The sequence below is a fragment of the Alosa pseudoharengus genome, unplaced genomic scaffold (assembly GCF_046254945.1).
Source record: "Alosa pseudoharengus isolate Yale_2024_CS ecotype anadromous, Long Island Sound unplaced genomic scaffold, YU_APseudo_1.1 YU_APseudo_1.1_scf_15, whole genome shotgun sequence".
NCBI lineage: Eukaryota > Metazoa > Chordata > Actinopteri > Clupeiformes > Clupeidae > Alosa > Alosa pseudoharengus.
Window position 1 is genome coordinate 38,228,161 of NW_027468620.1, and position 17,500 is coordinate 38,245,660.

Here is a 17,500-nt window from a genome sequence, read left to right on the forward strand (position 1 = left end):
CGCATTCCACCCGTGTCAATGTGCACGGAGGAGTATACCACCTCCTTTAGTCTTGCCCTCAGAATTGCCCTCACACCTGACTACCTCAGAACTACCCTCAGAACCGCCCTTACCATAATGCACATCATCATCTGACTACGTCAGAACTGCCCTTACCATAATGCACATCATCATCTGACTACGTCAGAACTGCCCTTACCATAATGCACATGATCATCTGACTACGTCAGAGCTGCCCTTACCATAATGCACATCAGACTGACTACCTCAGGCTTTTATATTACTGTAATGCACATGCTCGATGGTGTTTTAAGCCCCCACCATCGACTTCAAGGCACCTAACCGTAACCCTACCTACGCTAACCTTAACCCTAACGACGCTAACCTTAACCCTACCTACGCTAACCTTAACCCTAACACTAGTGCCTTCCATGCAGCGCTGCCTGGAAGACGACGTCGGAGCTTAAAACACCAAGAAACAATGCGCATCATCTGCATTACTAAAGCTGTTAACTTACCAAAGGCCTTACCAAAGACCATGTCCATACCTCACCATGTTCAGAAGGCCATTTTAACCCCTGGAGTCTTTCTCTGTGGATAAATACTGTGCTAAATTCATTTTGCATTGTTTTCCTGAAATATTCAAGGTCTTCCCTGGAATAGACATTGCCTAGATGGCAGTATATGTTGCTCAAAACCTGTGTACATCATTCAGAATTGAAAGCACTAATGCTCCTCCACACAGTCATAGATGTTGAGTTTCGAACTGAGCAGTAAAACAAGTTGGATAGGTTGGATACTTGGATAGGTGGTTCGCTGGTTGACCACCCTATGATGGTTGACCTGCTAGACCAGCAAAACTCTTGCGAAAACATACCTTCAGCTGGTTTACCCACCTAACGATGGTAATTTAGCTGGTTTTGCTTGGCGTACCGTCTCAAGCTGGTAATTTTAGCTGGTGTTGCTGGTCTACACTGCAGGTTAAACCAGCATGACCATCTTACACCAACAATGTCAAGGTTGACAGGCTGGTCACTAGCATGACCATCTTGCACCAGCTGTATCCCACACGACAGGCTGGTCAAACCAGCATGACCAGCTTCCTCAGATGGTCACGCCAGCATATCCAGCTGGTGGCCTAACCAGCTACACCAGCAAAGACCAGCAAGAGCTGGAAGAAAACCAGCAAAGACCAGCTACCAGCTAAAGCTGGTTTCTAGCTGTTTTTTTCAGCAGGGACGTTACCTCATTCCATTTTAGGCCCAGATAAGACGGTGGTATTTTCTGTATCATGCCTCAATACAATTTTGGCTGTTTTGGCTGTTACAATTTTGGCTGCAGTTTTTGAATTGAGTATCAAACTGTGCACATAGACAATGTTTATCAGAGGTTTTCCCGAGCCCATACAGGTCTGGAAACAGGTCTGGTGTTGATGCAGTGCCATCTGAAGTCCAAAAGACCACGGCCATCCAATGTGTTTTTCAGCTCTATCCCTTGTTTGCTAAGATTTCTCTGGATTCTCTGAATGTTTTAATAATATGATATGTCCTGTAGGTGATGAACTCCCTAAATACTTCACAATTTCATGTTAAGAAGCATTACAATTACATTGTTTCATCATTTGTGCACACAGGTTTACACAGAGTGATGAATACCCCTACATCTTTACTTCTAAGAGACCCTGCCTCTCTGGGATGCTCTTTTTCATACCCAGTTGTGTTGCTATAGTTACCATAAGTATAGTTGTGAAACATTCCTTCTCGTTGCCTTTATCATAACACACTGTTCCAGCATTTTGTCACCCCCGTCCCAACTTTTTTTGAAACATGTATCAAATTCAAAATGAACATATATTTTACATGAAATAGTCAAATTTTCAACATTTGATATGTTGCCTGTGTCCTTTTTGCAACTAAATATGAGTTTGAAAGATTTGCAGATTATTACATTCTGTTTTTATTCACATTTTCACATTTTATTCACACCACGTCCCAACTTTTTCTAATTTGGGGTTGTAGATGGTTCTTGGAACCTTCGAATATTCCTGCCGTTTATTCTGCAACTTAAAGATTATCATATTCCTGACCTTAATAACGTAAATCAGGATTACGTGTGTGTGAGTGTGTGTTTGCAGGAGGAAGAGGAGGCGTCCCACGCTGTGTGTGTGTGTGTGTGTGTGTGTATAGGAGGAAGCTGCCCCACCCTGTGTGTGTGTGTGTGTATAGGAGGAAGCTGCCCCACCCTGGTCCTACTTCTGGGTCGTCTGCGTCACGGGCACCTGGCCCTGCGCTGCACCTTGGGACGCTAATCTGCTCATCAGAGGAGCTTAGCCATGATCCTCACATGCTGCTTAAGGGATTTACCACCACAGGAACATTCCAGAGGAGGCCGACTGCCCACAACCCTGTCCAGAGGTCCAGGCCCGTCTCACCAGTCCAATAGGCCTACTTGTACCTGGTGCTGTGGCAGGAGAAATCAAACTGTCCAAAATAATAGCTCTCAGGTTAGCATCAACAGCACAGATAGAGATGCCATCTCCCTCTAGGGTGGAGTGGACTTGGAGATGCAGTGGTCAGCTGATTCCTCTTCAGTAATCCCCTCCCAGTGAATAAGCCATTTCAGTAGACAATGGAATCTGTCTTCCTCAATGCTGCACGCTATACGAATACTTATTCTAGCAAAGTGCGGTGACATTATTGTCACTTAGCAGACATCAAATGGCATAAGTCTGCTTTAAAGGTATATAATCAAATGGCATAAGTCTGCTTTTAAGGTATATAATCAAATGGCATAAGTCTGCTTTTAAGGTATATAATCAGGGTCATGACTGTCGGCTGTTGCCAAGTGCTGTGTAGTGTGTTGAGTGCATGGCCTGGTGGAGAGGGTCAGGGTTTTGAATTGAAATATTTGTTTCTTTTGTTCCTTCTACAGCCTGAGGAAGTGCCTAGTGGTCAGTTGTTTGTCCTTCTACAGCCTGAGGAAGTGCCTAGTGGTCAGTTGTTTGTCCTTCTACAGCCTGAGGAAGTGCCTAGTGGTCAGTTGTTTGTCCTTCTACAGCCTGAGGAAGTGCCTAGTGGTCAGTTGCCTAGTGGTCAGTTGCCTAGTGGTCAGTTGCCTAGTGGTCAGTTGTTTGTCCTTGTGCGGTCAGCTGGCTGTGCGGTTGGAATCCTCATCTCATCAGGTAAAGCCGTCTCCCGCTGCGTGTCTCCGATGTGAACATCTCCTGCACCTTACCTGTCCTCAATCTTACCTGTCCTCAATCTTACCTGTCCTCAATCCGCTGCTGGGTCACCGGCGCACGCACGCACGCACGCACGCACGCACGCACGCACGCACCCTCCGCACCTCGCGTCGCGTCACGTCCTCCTAATCCGCCGCTTTACTTTTTAATCTGTTTGTTTTCTCTCGCTGTGTCTCTTCGTTCTCTTCGCTTCAGCGTCAGTCCAGTTTGGACATTAACATGGACAGGAAGCATTACCCAGTAATATGTATTATAATAATATGTATATTAATATTAAGGCATTAAGACCAATTTCCAAAAGATAATTTTTTTATTCCTCTTTTTAGTCAACTTTAGCATGTGTATGTAGCTGCTACAGGGTATGTACACGTATGAGCACAGCTGTATTGCTCAAAGAGCCTCTTTAGTCAGTGTAGTGACACTATAGAAGAGATAGAGTCTATAGAGTGTGCTAGATGAAAATGTTTACCTCCAAAAAGTTTGAATACAATTTTGAATAAAAGTTGACTAGATGTCTTTGCTTTTCCTACTTGCGTAGCATCAGTTGCCCCCAAAAGAAAGTGATGACAACACAGTTACATTCAATGCAGTTGCCAGGCACCAGCAACAATAGAGATGCTGTACTAGGCATTATAGCTACAGCGTGTCCAAAACTCGGCTGCCAGGATCCTCACACACACAAAGCGATGGCAACACATTACCCCCACACTCAAGCAGCTTCACTGGCTCCCGGTGAAGTCACGCATCACCTACAAAATCTTACTCCTTACCTACAAATCCCTCAATGCTCTTGCTCCCCAGTACCTCTCCGATCTCATCCAGCATCACTCCCAGCCAAGGTCCCTGAGGTCCTCTGGCAAGGACCAGCTTGTCATCCCTCGTTCCAGGCTACGGACTTTTGGTGACAGAGCCTTCTGTGTTGCTGCCCCCACCCTTTGGAACAGTCGACCTCTCCATATCCGCCAAGCCCCCACACTGGCTACGTTCAAAAAGCACCTAAAATCACATTTATTCACTGAGGCCTATGGTCCTTAACCACCCTGCCCCCCAACCCCACTTCTACCCCCTCCTCTCTTCTCCCCTCTATTCCCCTGCCCCATCTCCTTTTGTAAAGCCACCTTGGGTTACTTGAAAGGCGCTATATAAAACCAAGTTATTATTATTATTATTATCCTCAAAATTAGGTTGACATTGTTATTTTAAAGGGACACCAGGCAAGCCTGATGCTTTTTCTCCAGAAGCTCCCCCTAGCGTCTGTACATGTCGATACGTGTGCGAGCCCTCGCACGGTCTGAAGCTCTTTTCCTTTTCTTTGCGTCTTCCGTCAAGGGTTTTCACTGCTTCTTCGCCGGCCTCTCCATTATACACACGTTTGCAACAATCGCTAGAGTTTCGTTAGCCTGCCTCTGTGCTGGGGATGCAGGATGTAAACTGATCCTGCTTCTCGCGATGTCTGAGACTTTGTGAGACTGAAGGTCGGTAGGTTGAATACACCGAACTTGCAAGCGGGATATTCTTCCTACAGGCAGTAGGGGCGGGCGAGAGAGTTTTCATTCGCCCTGTAATGAGTCATTTAACCATATACCGACTTACGAAGATGATTAATTAACACAAAAACGTTGCCTGGTGTCCCTTTAAGGAAAAAGATCTAAACATAGTCGCGCTTGATCCTTGTGGCACAATGAGTTGTTCCTCTAGCAGTCCAACTTCCAGAACAACCCAGCAGACAGACAGACAGACGCAGGGTGACTCCAGAACAACCCAGCAGACAGACAGACAGACGCAGGGTGACTCCAGAACAACCCAGCAGACAGACAGACAGACGCAGGGTGACTTTTCATCTGTTTTTTATAGTACTCACTGTGGAAGCTACACTGGTGTCCCAACCCAACACACTGACCGTATGCTCAATACCCACATCTTCAGTTACACAAAGACTTACTGGTCAAAATTACAAAGACGTAAAACCAAAATGTCACACAGAAGAAAACAATAATAATAGAACTGAAAATATTGAATTTATGGACATAGAAACATGCTGTCACCTTAAAACACTAAGCTCTCTCTTATTGTTGGCTCACTGCTTTTAAACTGGTAGAACTGAACTGTCAAACTGCCTGCAGACAACCAAAGGAAAAAGACATTTTGTACAAAAGAAAATCAAACCTTAACACATACCCAACACATACCCAACACCAAATGGCTAGACGACATCTGAAGACCTCGCTGGTGAGTGTGATAGTTAACCCGAGAACACAACACACACATCTACACTGTCACACACTTGTTGTTTAAAGAGAGTATCACTCCTTGTTACGGTGGTGTGCTTGTGTGTGTGTGTGTATGTGTTTTTGTCCTATTGACTGCTCTGGTCTGGCTATCACAGGTGACTACAGGGATGTTATCCTGCATAGATGATGCATGGGTCGGGCCTTCCTGGGCCCTATGGACAGACCAGGGGCTCTGGTAGAAGGTTATCCCAGCAGAGAGAGTGCCTGAGGGGGGCAGGAGGGCTACCCAGAGCCCCCTCTCCTCAGCTGCCTCGGATTGAGCTGCCATTGGAGACCAAGGCCACGTCTCCATCTGCCCCTCAACACACTGAAGAGCCTCACAGTCTATCACCCAGATCATCATCATCATCATCATCTTCATCATCATCGCTGCAGTTGCACCCAAAGCAGCCAGTAGCTGGCCTTGCAGTGGTACGCCATATGTAGAATATGGCTTAGAATGGTTTAAAAAGTGTGTGTGTGTGTGTTTGTGAATGCTGTACGTGTGTGTGTGTGTGTCGTGCTGTCGGGTTAAACATCCGCTCCACTGTGTAAGGACTCTGGAGGTGAAGCCCACGTGATTAATGGTATCTGGGAGCTGTGTGTACTTGGCTAAGACCTGGGACTTGCTCATGGGGAAGGAAGGGGGATTTTTTAGCATTCAAATTTATAATAACTTCTTTGCAATAAAATAATCTTTCTTTACTTTGAAAAATAGATCTGTTTAACTCTTAATATGTACAGAACGGACAAATAATATTGAGATTCATTTTCACATTTTCAGGTTATCACCTCTTGCAAGAATCACAAATAATTTGTTCACTTTTGACAGGAGAATGTTGATGTGTGTTTGTATATATGCATTTGTGTGTGTGTGTGTGTGTGTGTGTGTGTTACAGAGAGGATGTGTTCCTCTTCATTAACTCCTCTCCCGGTGAAGGGAGGGGCCTTAGTCCCATGGGGGCGGGGCCAGGCCGGGCCCTCAGCTCTCAGCAGCAGCCTCCTCCCCCTCCACCTGGTTCCTGCTGCACAGGGCCTTGAGCTTGGCCGTCACGTCTGCCATGGTCTCCTTGACGCTCTTCTCCAGCAGCCAGCCCTCGCTCTCGCTGTCCGGGTCCTCAGGGTTGGCCAGCGTCTCCAGTGACGTGGTCAGATACTTCAGGCCCACCATCACGGCCACCTGAGCAAACAAACAAACAAACACAAACAGCTCATCAACATCAACAGGAACTCTCTGCAGCTCATCAACATCAACAGGAACTCTCTGCAGCTCATCAACATCAACAGGAACTCTCTGCAGCTCATCAGCAGGAACTCTCTGCAGCTCATCAACATCAGCAGGAACTCTCTGCAGCTCATCAACATCAGCAGGAACTCTCTGCAGCTCATCAGCAGGAACTCTCTGCAGCTCATCAGCAGGAACTCTCTGCAGCTCATCAGCAGGAACTCTGCAGTTCATCAGGAACTCTCTAGAGCTCATCAACATCAGCAGGAACTCTCTGCAGCTCTTTAACATCAGCAGGAACTCTCTGCAGCTCATCAACATCAGCAGGTACTCTCTGCTGACTTCCTGTTTCAGGGACCTACGGGTGGCCCTGCCCGTGTTCCAGATTAACCCCTAACAGGGCAGATTAACCCCCTAACAGGGCAGATTAACCCCTAACAGGGCAGATTAACCCCTCCTGAGGTGCCGCTTACGCAACCTCCCCGCTGGGAAGCACAAGTCAGATCCGGCTAACCACCATCGTTCTCTCAAATTAACCACAGACCTTTAAGGTCCATTTCTCTTTGGCTTTACCTTAGATATCAGTTAATGATTTGCCCACTTGTTTAAGTCAGGGGGCATTTAATGAGGGTAAATTTACTGTGTGTATCAATGTGTAGACGTTCTATGCAAGTCCACATCAGTGTGTTTGCTCAGAGCCCAGCTGGTTTTGATTGGATAGTGTTTTGAACAGTAGCGTTCACCAGGAGGAGTTTATATGAACTGTAATGTATATCTTATGGAGTAAATCATCACAACGGTGGACCAGTGCCGTGTGGGATTGTGGGATTGGCCCAGGAGGAGGTCAGGCCCAGTTTCTGAGCTATTTTTATCCAATGGCCTTTTCTTTACCTCTACCCCCAGTGCAGCCATTATCTGTTTATCTAGAGACATCTGGCCAAAATGGCCGCCCATAAACCACTCAGGTGAGTCATCAGACTGGAAACTGTTCAGGTTGGGCGGGAGACGCTGCATGTTATAGCCACCACAGGAAGAGGCACAGGCTGCATGTTTTAGCCACCACAGGAAGAGGCATAGGAGGGCAAACTTACTTAGTTGATAATGATATAAGCAGCATATAAAATACCGTCAGATGTTTCATCTCCATACCCACTGATGAATCTCTGTACATAATCTGCACATTACCAATAAAGTTGAATCTAATCTAATCATACTGGACCACACAGTGCCAAGCCCCACTGAGGTCACTAGCATCTCTATCCATCCATGGAAGGCACTGGTGTTTCAGGGAAGACCTCCACACCGTCTCACTGGTGTTTCAGGGAAGACCTCCACACCGTCTCACTGGTGTTTCAGGGAAGACCTCCACACCGTCTCACTGGTGTTTTAGGGTGGACTCTATTACACTCTCACTACCCAGTCTCATGAAGAGTAACACATGCCTTTGACCAAGCAAAGTTTCATTCCTTTTAGGATCACTTTCTTAGGATTTAAAACCTCTCATGTTTTGAAGTTGCAGTATAGTGCTGTAAAAGTTGTGATCATGTAGATGTTGTGATGAGGTATTGTAGAAGTTGTGATGAGGTATTGTAAACGTTGTGATATGGTTGTGTGTAGAAGTTGTGATATGATTGTGTAGAAGTTGTGATGAGTTATTGTAGAAGTTGTGATGAGGTATTGTAAAAGTTGTGATAAGGTTGTGTAGAAGTTGTGATAAGGTATTGTAAGACATTCCTTCCCATTCAGCATCACTACAGCAGATCATAGTCTAGCACTAGATGCCCATGTCCTGGGACTGGCATCTACTGTGTGCATGCCAACGTCCAGTTGGCCAGGGGGCCTGCTGGCACCAAGGAGATACTCCAGAGGATTTAGTGTGTTGGCATGCGTGGTAACGGAGGCAGTGGTACTGTGTATTATCACCCATACTGGTTATCAGTGCTGATGAGCTCAAATACAGTACCTACAACAACATCTCAACAGAATAAGACTGTGCCTAGACTGTGCCTTTAACCTCTCAACAGAATCAGACTGTGCCTTTAACCTCTCACCAGAATCAGATTGTTCCTTTAACCTCTCAACAGAATCAGACTGGGCCTTTAACCTCTCAACAGAATCAGACTGTTCCTTTAACCTCTCAACAGAATCAGACTGTGTCTAGACTGTGCCTTTAACCTCTCAACAGAATCAGACTGTGCCTTTAACCTCTCACCAGAATCAGATTGTTCCTTTAACCTCTCAACAGAATCAGACTGTTCCTTTAACCTCTCAACAGAATCAGACTGTGCCTTTAACCTCTCAACAGAATCAGACTGTTCCTTTAACCTCTCAACAGAATCAGACTGTGTCTAGACTGTGCCTCTAACCTCTCAACAGAATCAGACTGTGCCTTTAACCTCTCAACAGAATCAGACTGTGTCTAGACTGTGCCTCTAACCTCTCAACAGAATCAGACTGTGCCTTTAACCTCTCAACAGAATCAGACTGTTCCTTTAACCTCTCAACAGAATCAGACTGTGCCTTTAACCTCTCAACAGAATCAGACTGTGTCTAGACTGTGCCTCTAACCTCTCAACAGAATCAGACTGTGCCTTTAACCTCTCACCAGAATAAGAATGTACCTTTAACAGACACTTCTATCCAGAGCAACTTACTCTACATATATGCACCCAGTGCATGAGCTTCATTGTGTCTAACACAGACATAGTGGGCTGTCAACGTTAAAGCTGCATGCCACCACCTACTTTACCGGTGTGATGCCACCACCTACTTTACCGGTGTGACATCATGACTTATTTGCCGTGTACTCCAGAGTTAATTGATAGAATACTTTCCCTTCTTTTCTCTGTGTGTGCAATAACCCAGTCTGACATTGTTAGCCTAGCGTAGCATAATTCACCAGATGTGGGTTACACAAGTTAGCCTAGCGTAGCATAATTCACCAGATGTGGGTTACACAAGTTAGCCTAGCGTAGCATAATTCACCAGATGTGGGTTACACAAGTTAGCCTAACTTAGCATAATTTATTAGAAGTGGGTTACACAATTTAGCCTAGTTTAGCATAATTCACCAGAAGTGGGTTACACATCTCCCTTTTAGCTATTGGCTAACTGGTGTGTTACTTCATGGACCTCCAACCTCATAGGAATTGTTTGTCCTCTCTAACAGGTAAGTATAGTTAATTATTATTTGGTCAGTACTTTTTGGGGTGCTTTGATGAAATGTAGGTGTACTGGAGCAGTTCTAGAAAGCATATAAAATTGCCAGTAGTATCTAACCCATATCTTTGGTGTTCCTATAGGACCTTGTCTGCCAGCTCAGCTATCAGAACTTAGAGAGGTGTTGGTGCTTTTCCTCTGAAAAGAGTCACGTTTTCATGCTTTTGCCAGGTAGTATGATGCCATGTAGAAGAGTGCCGCACAGATACCTCCAAACAGGAAATCTACTCTAAACCACCCCGGCAGTCAGACATGAGAAGCCTCGTTCCTGTGCGGGTGTACGCTTCATAATTGATTCAGGTGCTGGGATTAATCCCTGACCTCATTAGACCAACCCCTGATTGTGCGAGTTCACTCCATCTGCGGTGATCTCGGTGGCTGTGCCAACTCCTCCCATCTCTCTTTACCCCTTGGCCAAACCAGCTGCCTGCCCTCGTCCCGTTAAGTGTTCTTAAGAGCGCTTCACAATGCAGCGGTGCAAAAGGGCTTGATTCACTGGGGATTAGTGAGCATAGGTAAACTCTAAACTCCCCCTGAGGAAGGCTACGCTAGGCTAGGCTATGGGGCCCAGTGTTGGCCTGTGAATGTTATAGTCCCCTTTAGAGAAGAGCTATGCTAGGCTATGGGGCCCAGTGTTGGGTTGTGAATGTTATAGTCTCCTTTAGAGAAGAGCTATGCTAGGCTAAGGGTTCCTGTGTTGGCTGTGTGGCACTGTCCTTTATGACACAGGAATTACTCTGACGCATGATAGTGTGTTGTACTGCAGTGCTGTAAAGCATAGTGCTGTGCTGAGCTGTGCTGTAGTCGGCGTAGCAGTATTTTAGCAGCGCAGTATTTTAGCAGCGTAGCAGTATTTTAGTAGCGTAGTAGTATTTTAGCAGCGCAGTATTTTAGTAGCGTAGCAGTATTTTAGCAGCGTAGCAGTATTTTAGCAGCGCAGTATTTTAGTAGCGTAGCAGTATTTTAGCAGCGCAGTATTTTAGCAGCGTAGCAGTATTTTTGTAGCGTAGCAGTATTTTAGTAGCACAGTATTTTAGTAGCGTAGCAGTATTTTAGTAGCACAGTATTTTAGTAGCGTAGCAGTATTTTAGTAGCGTAGCAGTATTTTAGCAGCGCAGTATTTTAGTAGCGTAGCAGTATTTTAGCAGTGCAGTATTTTAGTCAATGACATGTGACAATGTTATTCTGTATTATTGTTCTGCATTGCCCTGCCTGTTGCTGTACTGGGCTATTTTGTGTGTTTAACTGAGTTACGATGTTCTTTGGTCCATAATCATAACGGGCTTCAACAGGCTCATAACTGAAGCATTCATGGAGTGTATGCTGCAACAATTAGCAATCTATGTGTGTGTGTTGTATTGAGAGCGTAGTGTATGTGATGTGTTGAGAGCGTAGTTTGTTGTGTTGAGAGTGCATGTGTGTGTTGTGTTGAGAGTGCATGTGTGTGTTGTGTTGAGAGTGCATATGAGTGCATGTGTGTGTTGTGTTGAGAGTGCATGTGTGTGTTGTGTTGAGAGTGCATGTGTGTGTTGTGTTGAGAGTGCATATGAGTGCATGTGTGTGTTGTGTTGAGAGTGCATATGAGTGCATGTGTGTGTTGTGTTGAGAGTGCATGTGTGTGTTGTGTTGAGAGTGCATATGAGTGCATGTGTGTGTTGTGTTGAGAGTGCATATGAGTGCATGTGTTGTGTCCCTCACCTCCAGACAGATGACTAGAAAGAGGAATGCGCCGATGCTGTTCATCATGCCCCCGTAGTAGGTGACCAGTGCCTCGCGGCAGCCCCGCGTCCAGATGTTCAGCTCCTCGGTGTGGTGGTCGTAGTCGTAGTGGGCGGTGTTGTTGGTCAGGTGGTGCTGGATGCAGGGCCGGGGGGAGCCGGGGTTGCAGCAGCTGAACGGGACGCTGTCCATCAGGTACTTCCCTTCAACGTTGCTCAACACACGGCTGGAGGAGAGAGAGAGGTGGAGAAATGACACATCAGGAAGTAGAGGAGGAGAGAGGTGGAGAAATGACACATCAGGAAGTAGTGGAGGAGGAGGAGAAATGGCACATCAGGAAGTAGAGGAGGAGGAGGAGAAATGGCACATCAGGAAGTAGAGGTGGAGAAATGACACATCAGGAAGTAGAGGAGGAGAGAGGTGGAGAAATGACACATCAGGAAGTAGAGGTGGAGAAATGACACATCTGGAAGTAGAGGAGGAGGAGGAGGAGAAATGGCACATCAGGAAGTAGAGGTGGAGAAATGACACATCAGGAAGTGGGGGGGTTGATTGTGCCCAAAAAACTCCACAAACAAAGTGGGGGACAATGGCATTATACACGGAACACCCTGTTCATCAACGAACACCCTAATCATCTACGGAACACCCTGTTCATCTACGAAACACCCTGCTCATCTACGGAACATCTTGATCATCTACGGAACATCTTGATCATCTACCACATCTATGGAACACCCTGATCATCTACAGTACGGAACACCCTGCTCATCCACGGAACACCCTGCTCATCTACGGAACACCCTGGTCCTCTACGGAACACCCTGCTCATCTACCAGATCTTGTTAAAGTTCACTCTCAGATATGAGCTCTGTGGAAGGGCTTGTACGGCGCCACCTGGTGTCCATTTCAGTTATTGCCAGTTTGCAGTAGATTACAGCAGACAAACTGCACGGCGGCACTGAGAGAAGCAGCCAGTGGGATGAGACGGAACTAGAGAGGCCGTCACACCTTTTCCTCCTAATAAGCAATAAGAGAAAGAGAGATTTGACTACTTGTGTGTGTTGTGTGGTTTCATTGTTATTATGTGTGCAAGATGCCAATGAATCACTTCCTGGGTATCAGCCATCTCTGGTACGGTGTCCAGCTGTCAGTCTCAGAACAGCTTATTTGTTTATTGATTTCTGCCCGTGTTTAGAGCGCTACATCTCCACTTATTTGTTTATTGATTTCTGCCCGTGTTTAGAGCGCTACATCTCCACTTATTTGTTTATTGATTTCTGCCCGTTTTTAGAGCGCTACATCTCCACTTATTTGTTTATTGATTTCTGCCCGTGTTTAGAGGGCTATATCTCCACCTTCACTCATACCTGAGCATATGGGGATTTGTGTCAGTCATGAGGGGTCCCTGCAACGTTCCAGATAAATATATCACCCTCAGCTATCACCCTCAGCGTTCCAGATAAATATATCACCCTCAGCTATCACCCTCAGCGTTCCAGATAAATATATCACCCTCAGCTATCACCCTCAGCGTTCCAGATAAATATATCACCCTCAGCGTTCCAGATAAATATATCACCCTCAGCTATCACCCGCAGCATTCCAGATAAATAATAATAATAAATATATCACCCTCAGGATGAATTCCAGTGGTGTAATGAGGGAATATATTCGTACAGGTGACCCGTGTGTGTGAGCGCATCCTGCTGGTTGGTGTGTGTGTGTGTGTGCATAGATGGTGAACATGAGTCTGCATATGTTTGTTTGTGTGTGTGTGTGTGCACGAGCGCAAGCGTGCATGTGTGTGTGGGTTTAGGTGTGTGTGTGTGTGTGTGTGTGTGTGCGTGCGTGCCTGTGTGTGTGCACGAGCACAAGCGTGCATGTGTGTGTGGGTTTGTGCGGGTGTGCATGCACGGGCGCCTGTGCGCTTGTGTGTGTGTGTGTATCCACTCTGGCCGGTGTCACACATGTGGGCCAGTTGGCTGAGAGCCGCTCTGTCAGGGCCAGTTAGCGCCGGGCGGCTTCTCGCTGCCGCTGATTGAGGTGGACAGTAAGCTGCGAAGGTGGTGGAAATGAGATCCTGGCAGATTAGGAGCTTATCAGAACTATGCTAATGATGCTGAGCCCGCCCACCCTCAGTGCACCCCCAATCAGCAGCCCCCATCCCTCTCTCCTCAGCCAATCACGGCTCTCAGATCCACCTTCATTGCACTGCTCCCTGAGCCCATGTCTCCCACGATTTCCTCCTCAAACCCTCATTTCCTCCTCAAACCCACTTTAACTTTATTTCCTGCTCAAACCCACTTTAACTCAAACCCACTTTAACTTTATTTCCTCCTCAAACCCACTTTAACTTTATTTCCACGTCTACAGCCCAACTAACTAACGGCTGGGGGAGTCCTTAGCCGAGCAGGATAGGTCATTAACACGCCCCCCTTCCTGTGGTCATTAACACGCCCCCCCCTTCCTTTGGTCATTAACACGCCCCCCCTTCCTGTGGTCATCAACACGCTCCCCCCTTCCTGGGGTCACCCTCTCAGGGTCTTAAAGGGAAAAGATTCAGGGAAAAGATACATCAGCAATTCCAAATCCTCTTACGATACTTTCACTACCAAAACAATACAGGGCAGTGTAAACATCTCTCTTATCGCCGCTGGTGTGTGTGTGTGTGTATGTGTGTGTAAACATCTCTCTCATCGCCGCTGGTGTGTGTGTGTGTGTATGTGTGTAAACATCTCTCTCATCGCCGCTGTTCAAACCTGAAGCCTCCTGTTTCTGAGCTCACACAATTCACTCTAAATAGCCTTTCATGCCTGACAACAAGTGGTGTGATGTGACGTCAGCATTAGATTAGTGCATTATGGTATGGAGGAGAGGTTAAACTAGATTAGTGCATTATGGTATGGAGGAGAGGTTAAACTAGATGCGCCCCAACGCCCCATAATCGCATCATTCCAGAGCCTATTTTCGCAAGACTGTCAGGTTCAGGAAAAGGTGAAACTCTGTGACCTACACAAAAAATGTATTCATGTGTCCAGCTTCAATCAATCTTTTTTTACGCCCCCAGTAGATCTCACTCTAAATAAATTAGTATTCCACTGTGAGCTTCAATACCAACTTAGCACAACACCATAAACCCGACACAACTAACAACTAACACCTAACACACCAACGCTGAGTCCAGCAGCTGCTGCCACAGAGCCTTCTCCTCCAGTGCTAATAAGCTTCGCCCTCAAGCTGTCAATCAAGAATACCAAGAATCATTTCGTTCTGGTATTCACAAATAGGCTAATTATTGATTCGACAAAAAACTTATCAAAGCAAAATCAAAATGTAGAAATGAAACATTTGATCTAAACATTTACTACGTTTACAAAAGCGTACTGAACATGTGTGTATTTTTATCACTATGAACAACCCTGTTCAGAGTTTGGATGTTACTCACTCTTTAACCTCCTCGTTTATCACTATGGTTGCCCTGGTGATTTGGATGTTACTCACTCTTTAACCTCCTCGTTTATCACTATGGTTGCCCTGGTGATTTGGATGTTACTCACTCTTTAACCTCCTCGTTGCTGAAGTCCAGGTAACGGTTGCTAACCCATTGGACTTCGAACCAGTCCCTGAAGTTGTTGTTGCCGCAGCAACGGAACTCGATCTGGGTCATGTCCAGGGTCCTCTTCATGAAGCAGCGTCCGGGCGTGTCCGTGTCCTTGTAGAACTTGATGCTGTAGCGCAGGCCCTCGGCCAGTGCGAAGTACAGCTGGAACTGCATGAGGAAGCAGAGCAGCGCCACCACAAACAGGAAGACGTTGAAGCCGATGCAGCCCATCAGGTAGTTCTTCAGCATGGGCTTCCACTTGGCGAACTTGGTGGGGTCCAGCGAGTCGTGGCACACCTTGCCGCCGAACGCGTTGATGCCGCAGGCCACCAGGCCGGCCAGGATCAGCAGGTTGGGCACGAAGTGGCTCTCGTTGTTGTCCATCATCTCGCTGCGTTTGCGCAGCTCGATCTTGAAGAAGAGCCCCATGCTGAAGACGAGGATGCCCGCCATGACGGACAGCCAGTAGAGGAGCCACAGTCCCTGCGCCAGCTTCACCCGCTTGGCCAGGTCGAACTTCACGGGCATCAGCGCCATCTCTGCCCCCTACAGCCCTCTATCCACGCAACGCAAAGCAACAGGAACTCAAAAGCAGCGAGCGCCGACGTTTTCTTCAGCCTTGGCTGGTAATATTTGGTAGTTTTGCAGCAGTTAGAGGAGAACAACAAACCCAAGTGACCTTCAGTAAACGAGTCCACCGGCTTAGAGGTGCGTCAGTAATCCGCTCCAGAAGGGTGCTGCAACAGGTACCGCGTCGAGAAGGGCCCTCTGTCCAGCGCTGTCCAGTCGAGCCGCACACAAACCCATAGCGGCCGCTGGCCCAAGCCCACACACACACACACTTACACACACACACTCGAGCCGAAGCAAACCCAGCGAGCCCCGAAAGTGGTACAGGATGCCGGGGGGCCGTGAGTACGTCCGTTCTGGCTGGACGCTGTTGTTGAGAAAGGAAGCGGGCGGGCGGGGAAGTGGCCGATTCAAGCGGCAGGTTTCAGTGCGTCATCCTAAAGCGCTAATCAGCCTGATCCCATTTGCAGCAGATGAGCTCGGACCCCTAATCCCCCCTCTCACCGTCTAATTGGCCACTTGTCCTGCACTACTTCCTCTCCCTCTATCTGCCTCTCACGTCTTCTCTCTCTCTTACTTGTTCTCTCTCTCTCACTTGTTCTCTCTCTCTCACTTGTTCTCTCTCTCTCACTTGTTCTCTCTCTCTCACTTGTTCTCTCTCTTTCACTTGTTTTCTCTCTCTCTCACTTGTTCTGTCTCTCTGTCCCTCAGTCACTTGTTCTCCCTCACTCACTTGTTCTCTCTCTCTCTTTCTCTCTCTTGCTCTCTCTCTCTCTTATGCTCTCTAACTATGTATCTTTCTTTTTGTATTTCTATATCTCTCATTCTCTCTCTCTCTCTCTCTATCTCTATCTCATTCTCTCTGACTGTCATTCTTTCTCTTTCTCTCAGTCCATCTGTCATTTTCTCTCTCTCTCCCTCTCTTCTCTCACTATGGGGAATATACTGCTCAGAGTGCATGGGGGCAGTGCAGGGTCAGGGGTCAAAGGTGAACGGCAGGGTAAGAGGGTTGGGGAAGTGTCACTGGAGAGAGTGACTGGGGGGGGGGGGTAAACACCTGATCTGGCCAACCAATCAACCTGTTCTGCCTGACCGTGTGTGTGGGTGTGTGTGCCTGTGCCTAACCTAGTTGTGAAAAAAATCCTGGCACCTACTACAGGATACAAGACAAGTTGTTTCAGAAGTGATTGACACTGTTGTCACCTATTGCACACAGACTGCTCATCTGGCTTTGCTTGGACCCTACACTGCCCCCAGGAGCAGAGGCCAGGTCATACACTGAGTAATAATCTTGGTTGTGAGAATGTCCAAGGGCGTCGTAGTGGGGGGACAAGTGGGAATAAATTACCCGGGCCCCAAGTGGGGGGAGGGCCCCTAAGGAGTTGAATTTTATTTTCCTTAATAATAAATAATTTCCTTAATTTAAAGATCTTAATAAATGTTATTAACTAATATAGATGCAAATATTTCGGGTAAATGCATCAGTTGATTGATGTATTAAATTGTGTCCAAGCCAACATTGTTTGAGGGCAGGCACCCTCTCCCTTGCACGAAATGGTTCAGTCCGCCTTCCCCTGCTAGGCGCATTTTTGAAGTAACGTTCATTCTGCCGAAGCGGCAATGCAGACGGTCACGGTGTGAAGATGTCAAGT

At 46.8% G+C, this 17,500-nt stretch overlaps 1 protein-coding gene across 1 annotated transcript; it reads right to left on the reverse strand.

Moving 5' to 3' along the window:
- Positions 1-5,071: 5,071 nt before the first annotated feature.
- Positions 5,072-16,435, reverse strand: prph2b (peripherin 2b (retinal degeneration, slow)). Its single transcript, XM_076286388.1, has 3 exons — positions 15,235-16,435; positions 11,654-11,900; positions 5,072-6,691 (listed from the first exon to the last, which is right to left on the reverse strand). Exons 1-3 carry the CDS (start codon positions 15,813-15,815, stop codon positions 6,494-6,496), a joined length of 1,026 nt encoding a protein of 341 aa, XP_076142503.1. The 5' UTR covers positions 15,816-16,435; the 3' UTR covers positions 5,072-6,493.
- Positions 16,436-17,500: the final 1,065 nt, after the last annotated feature.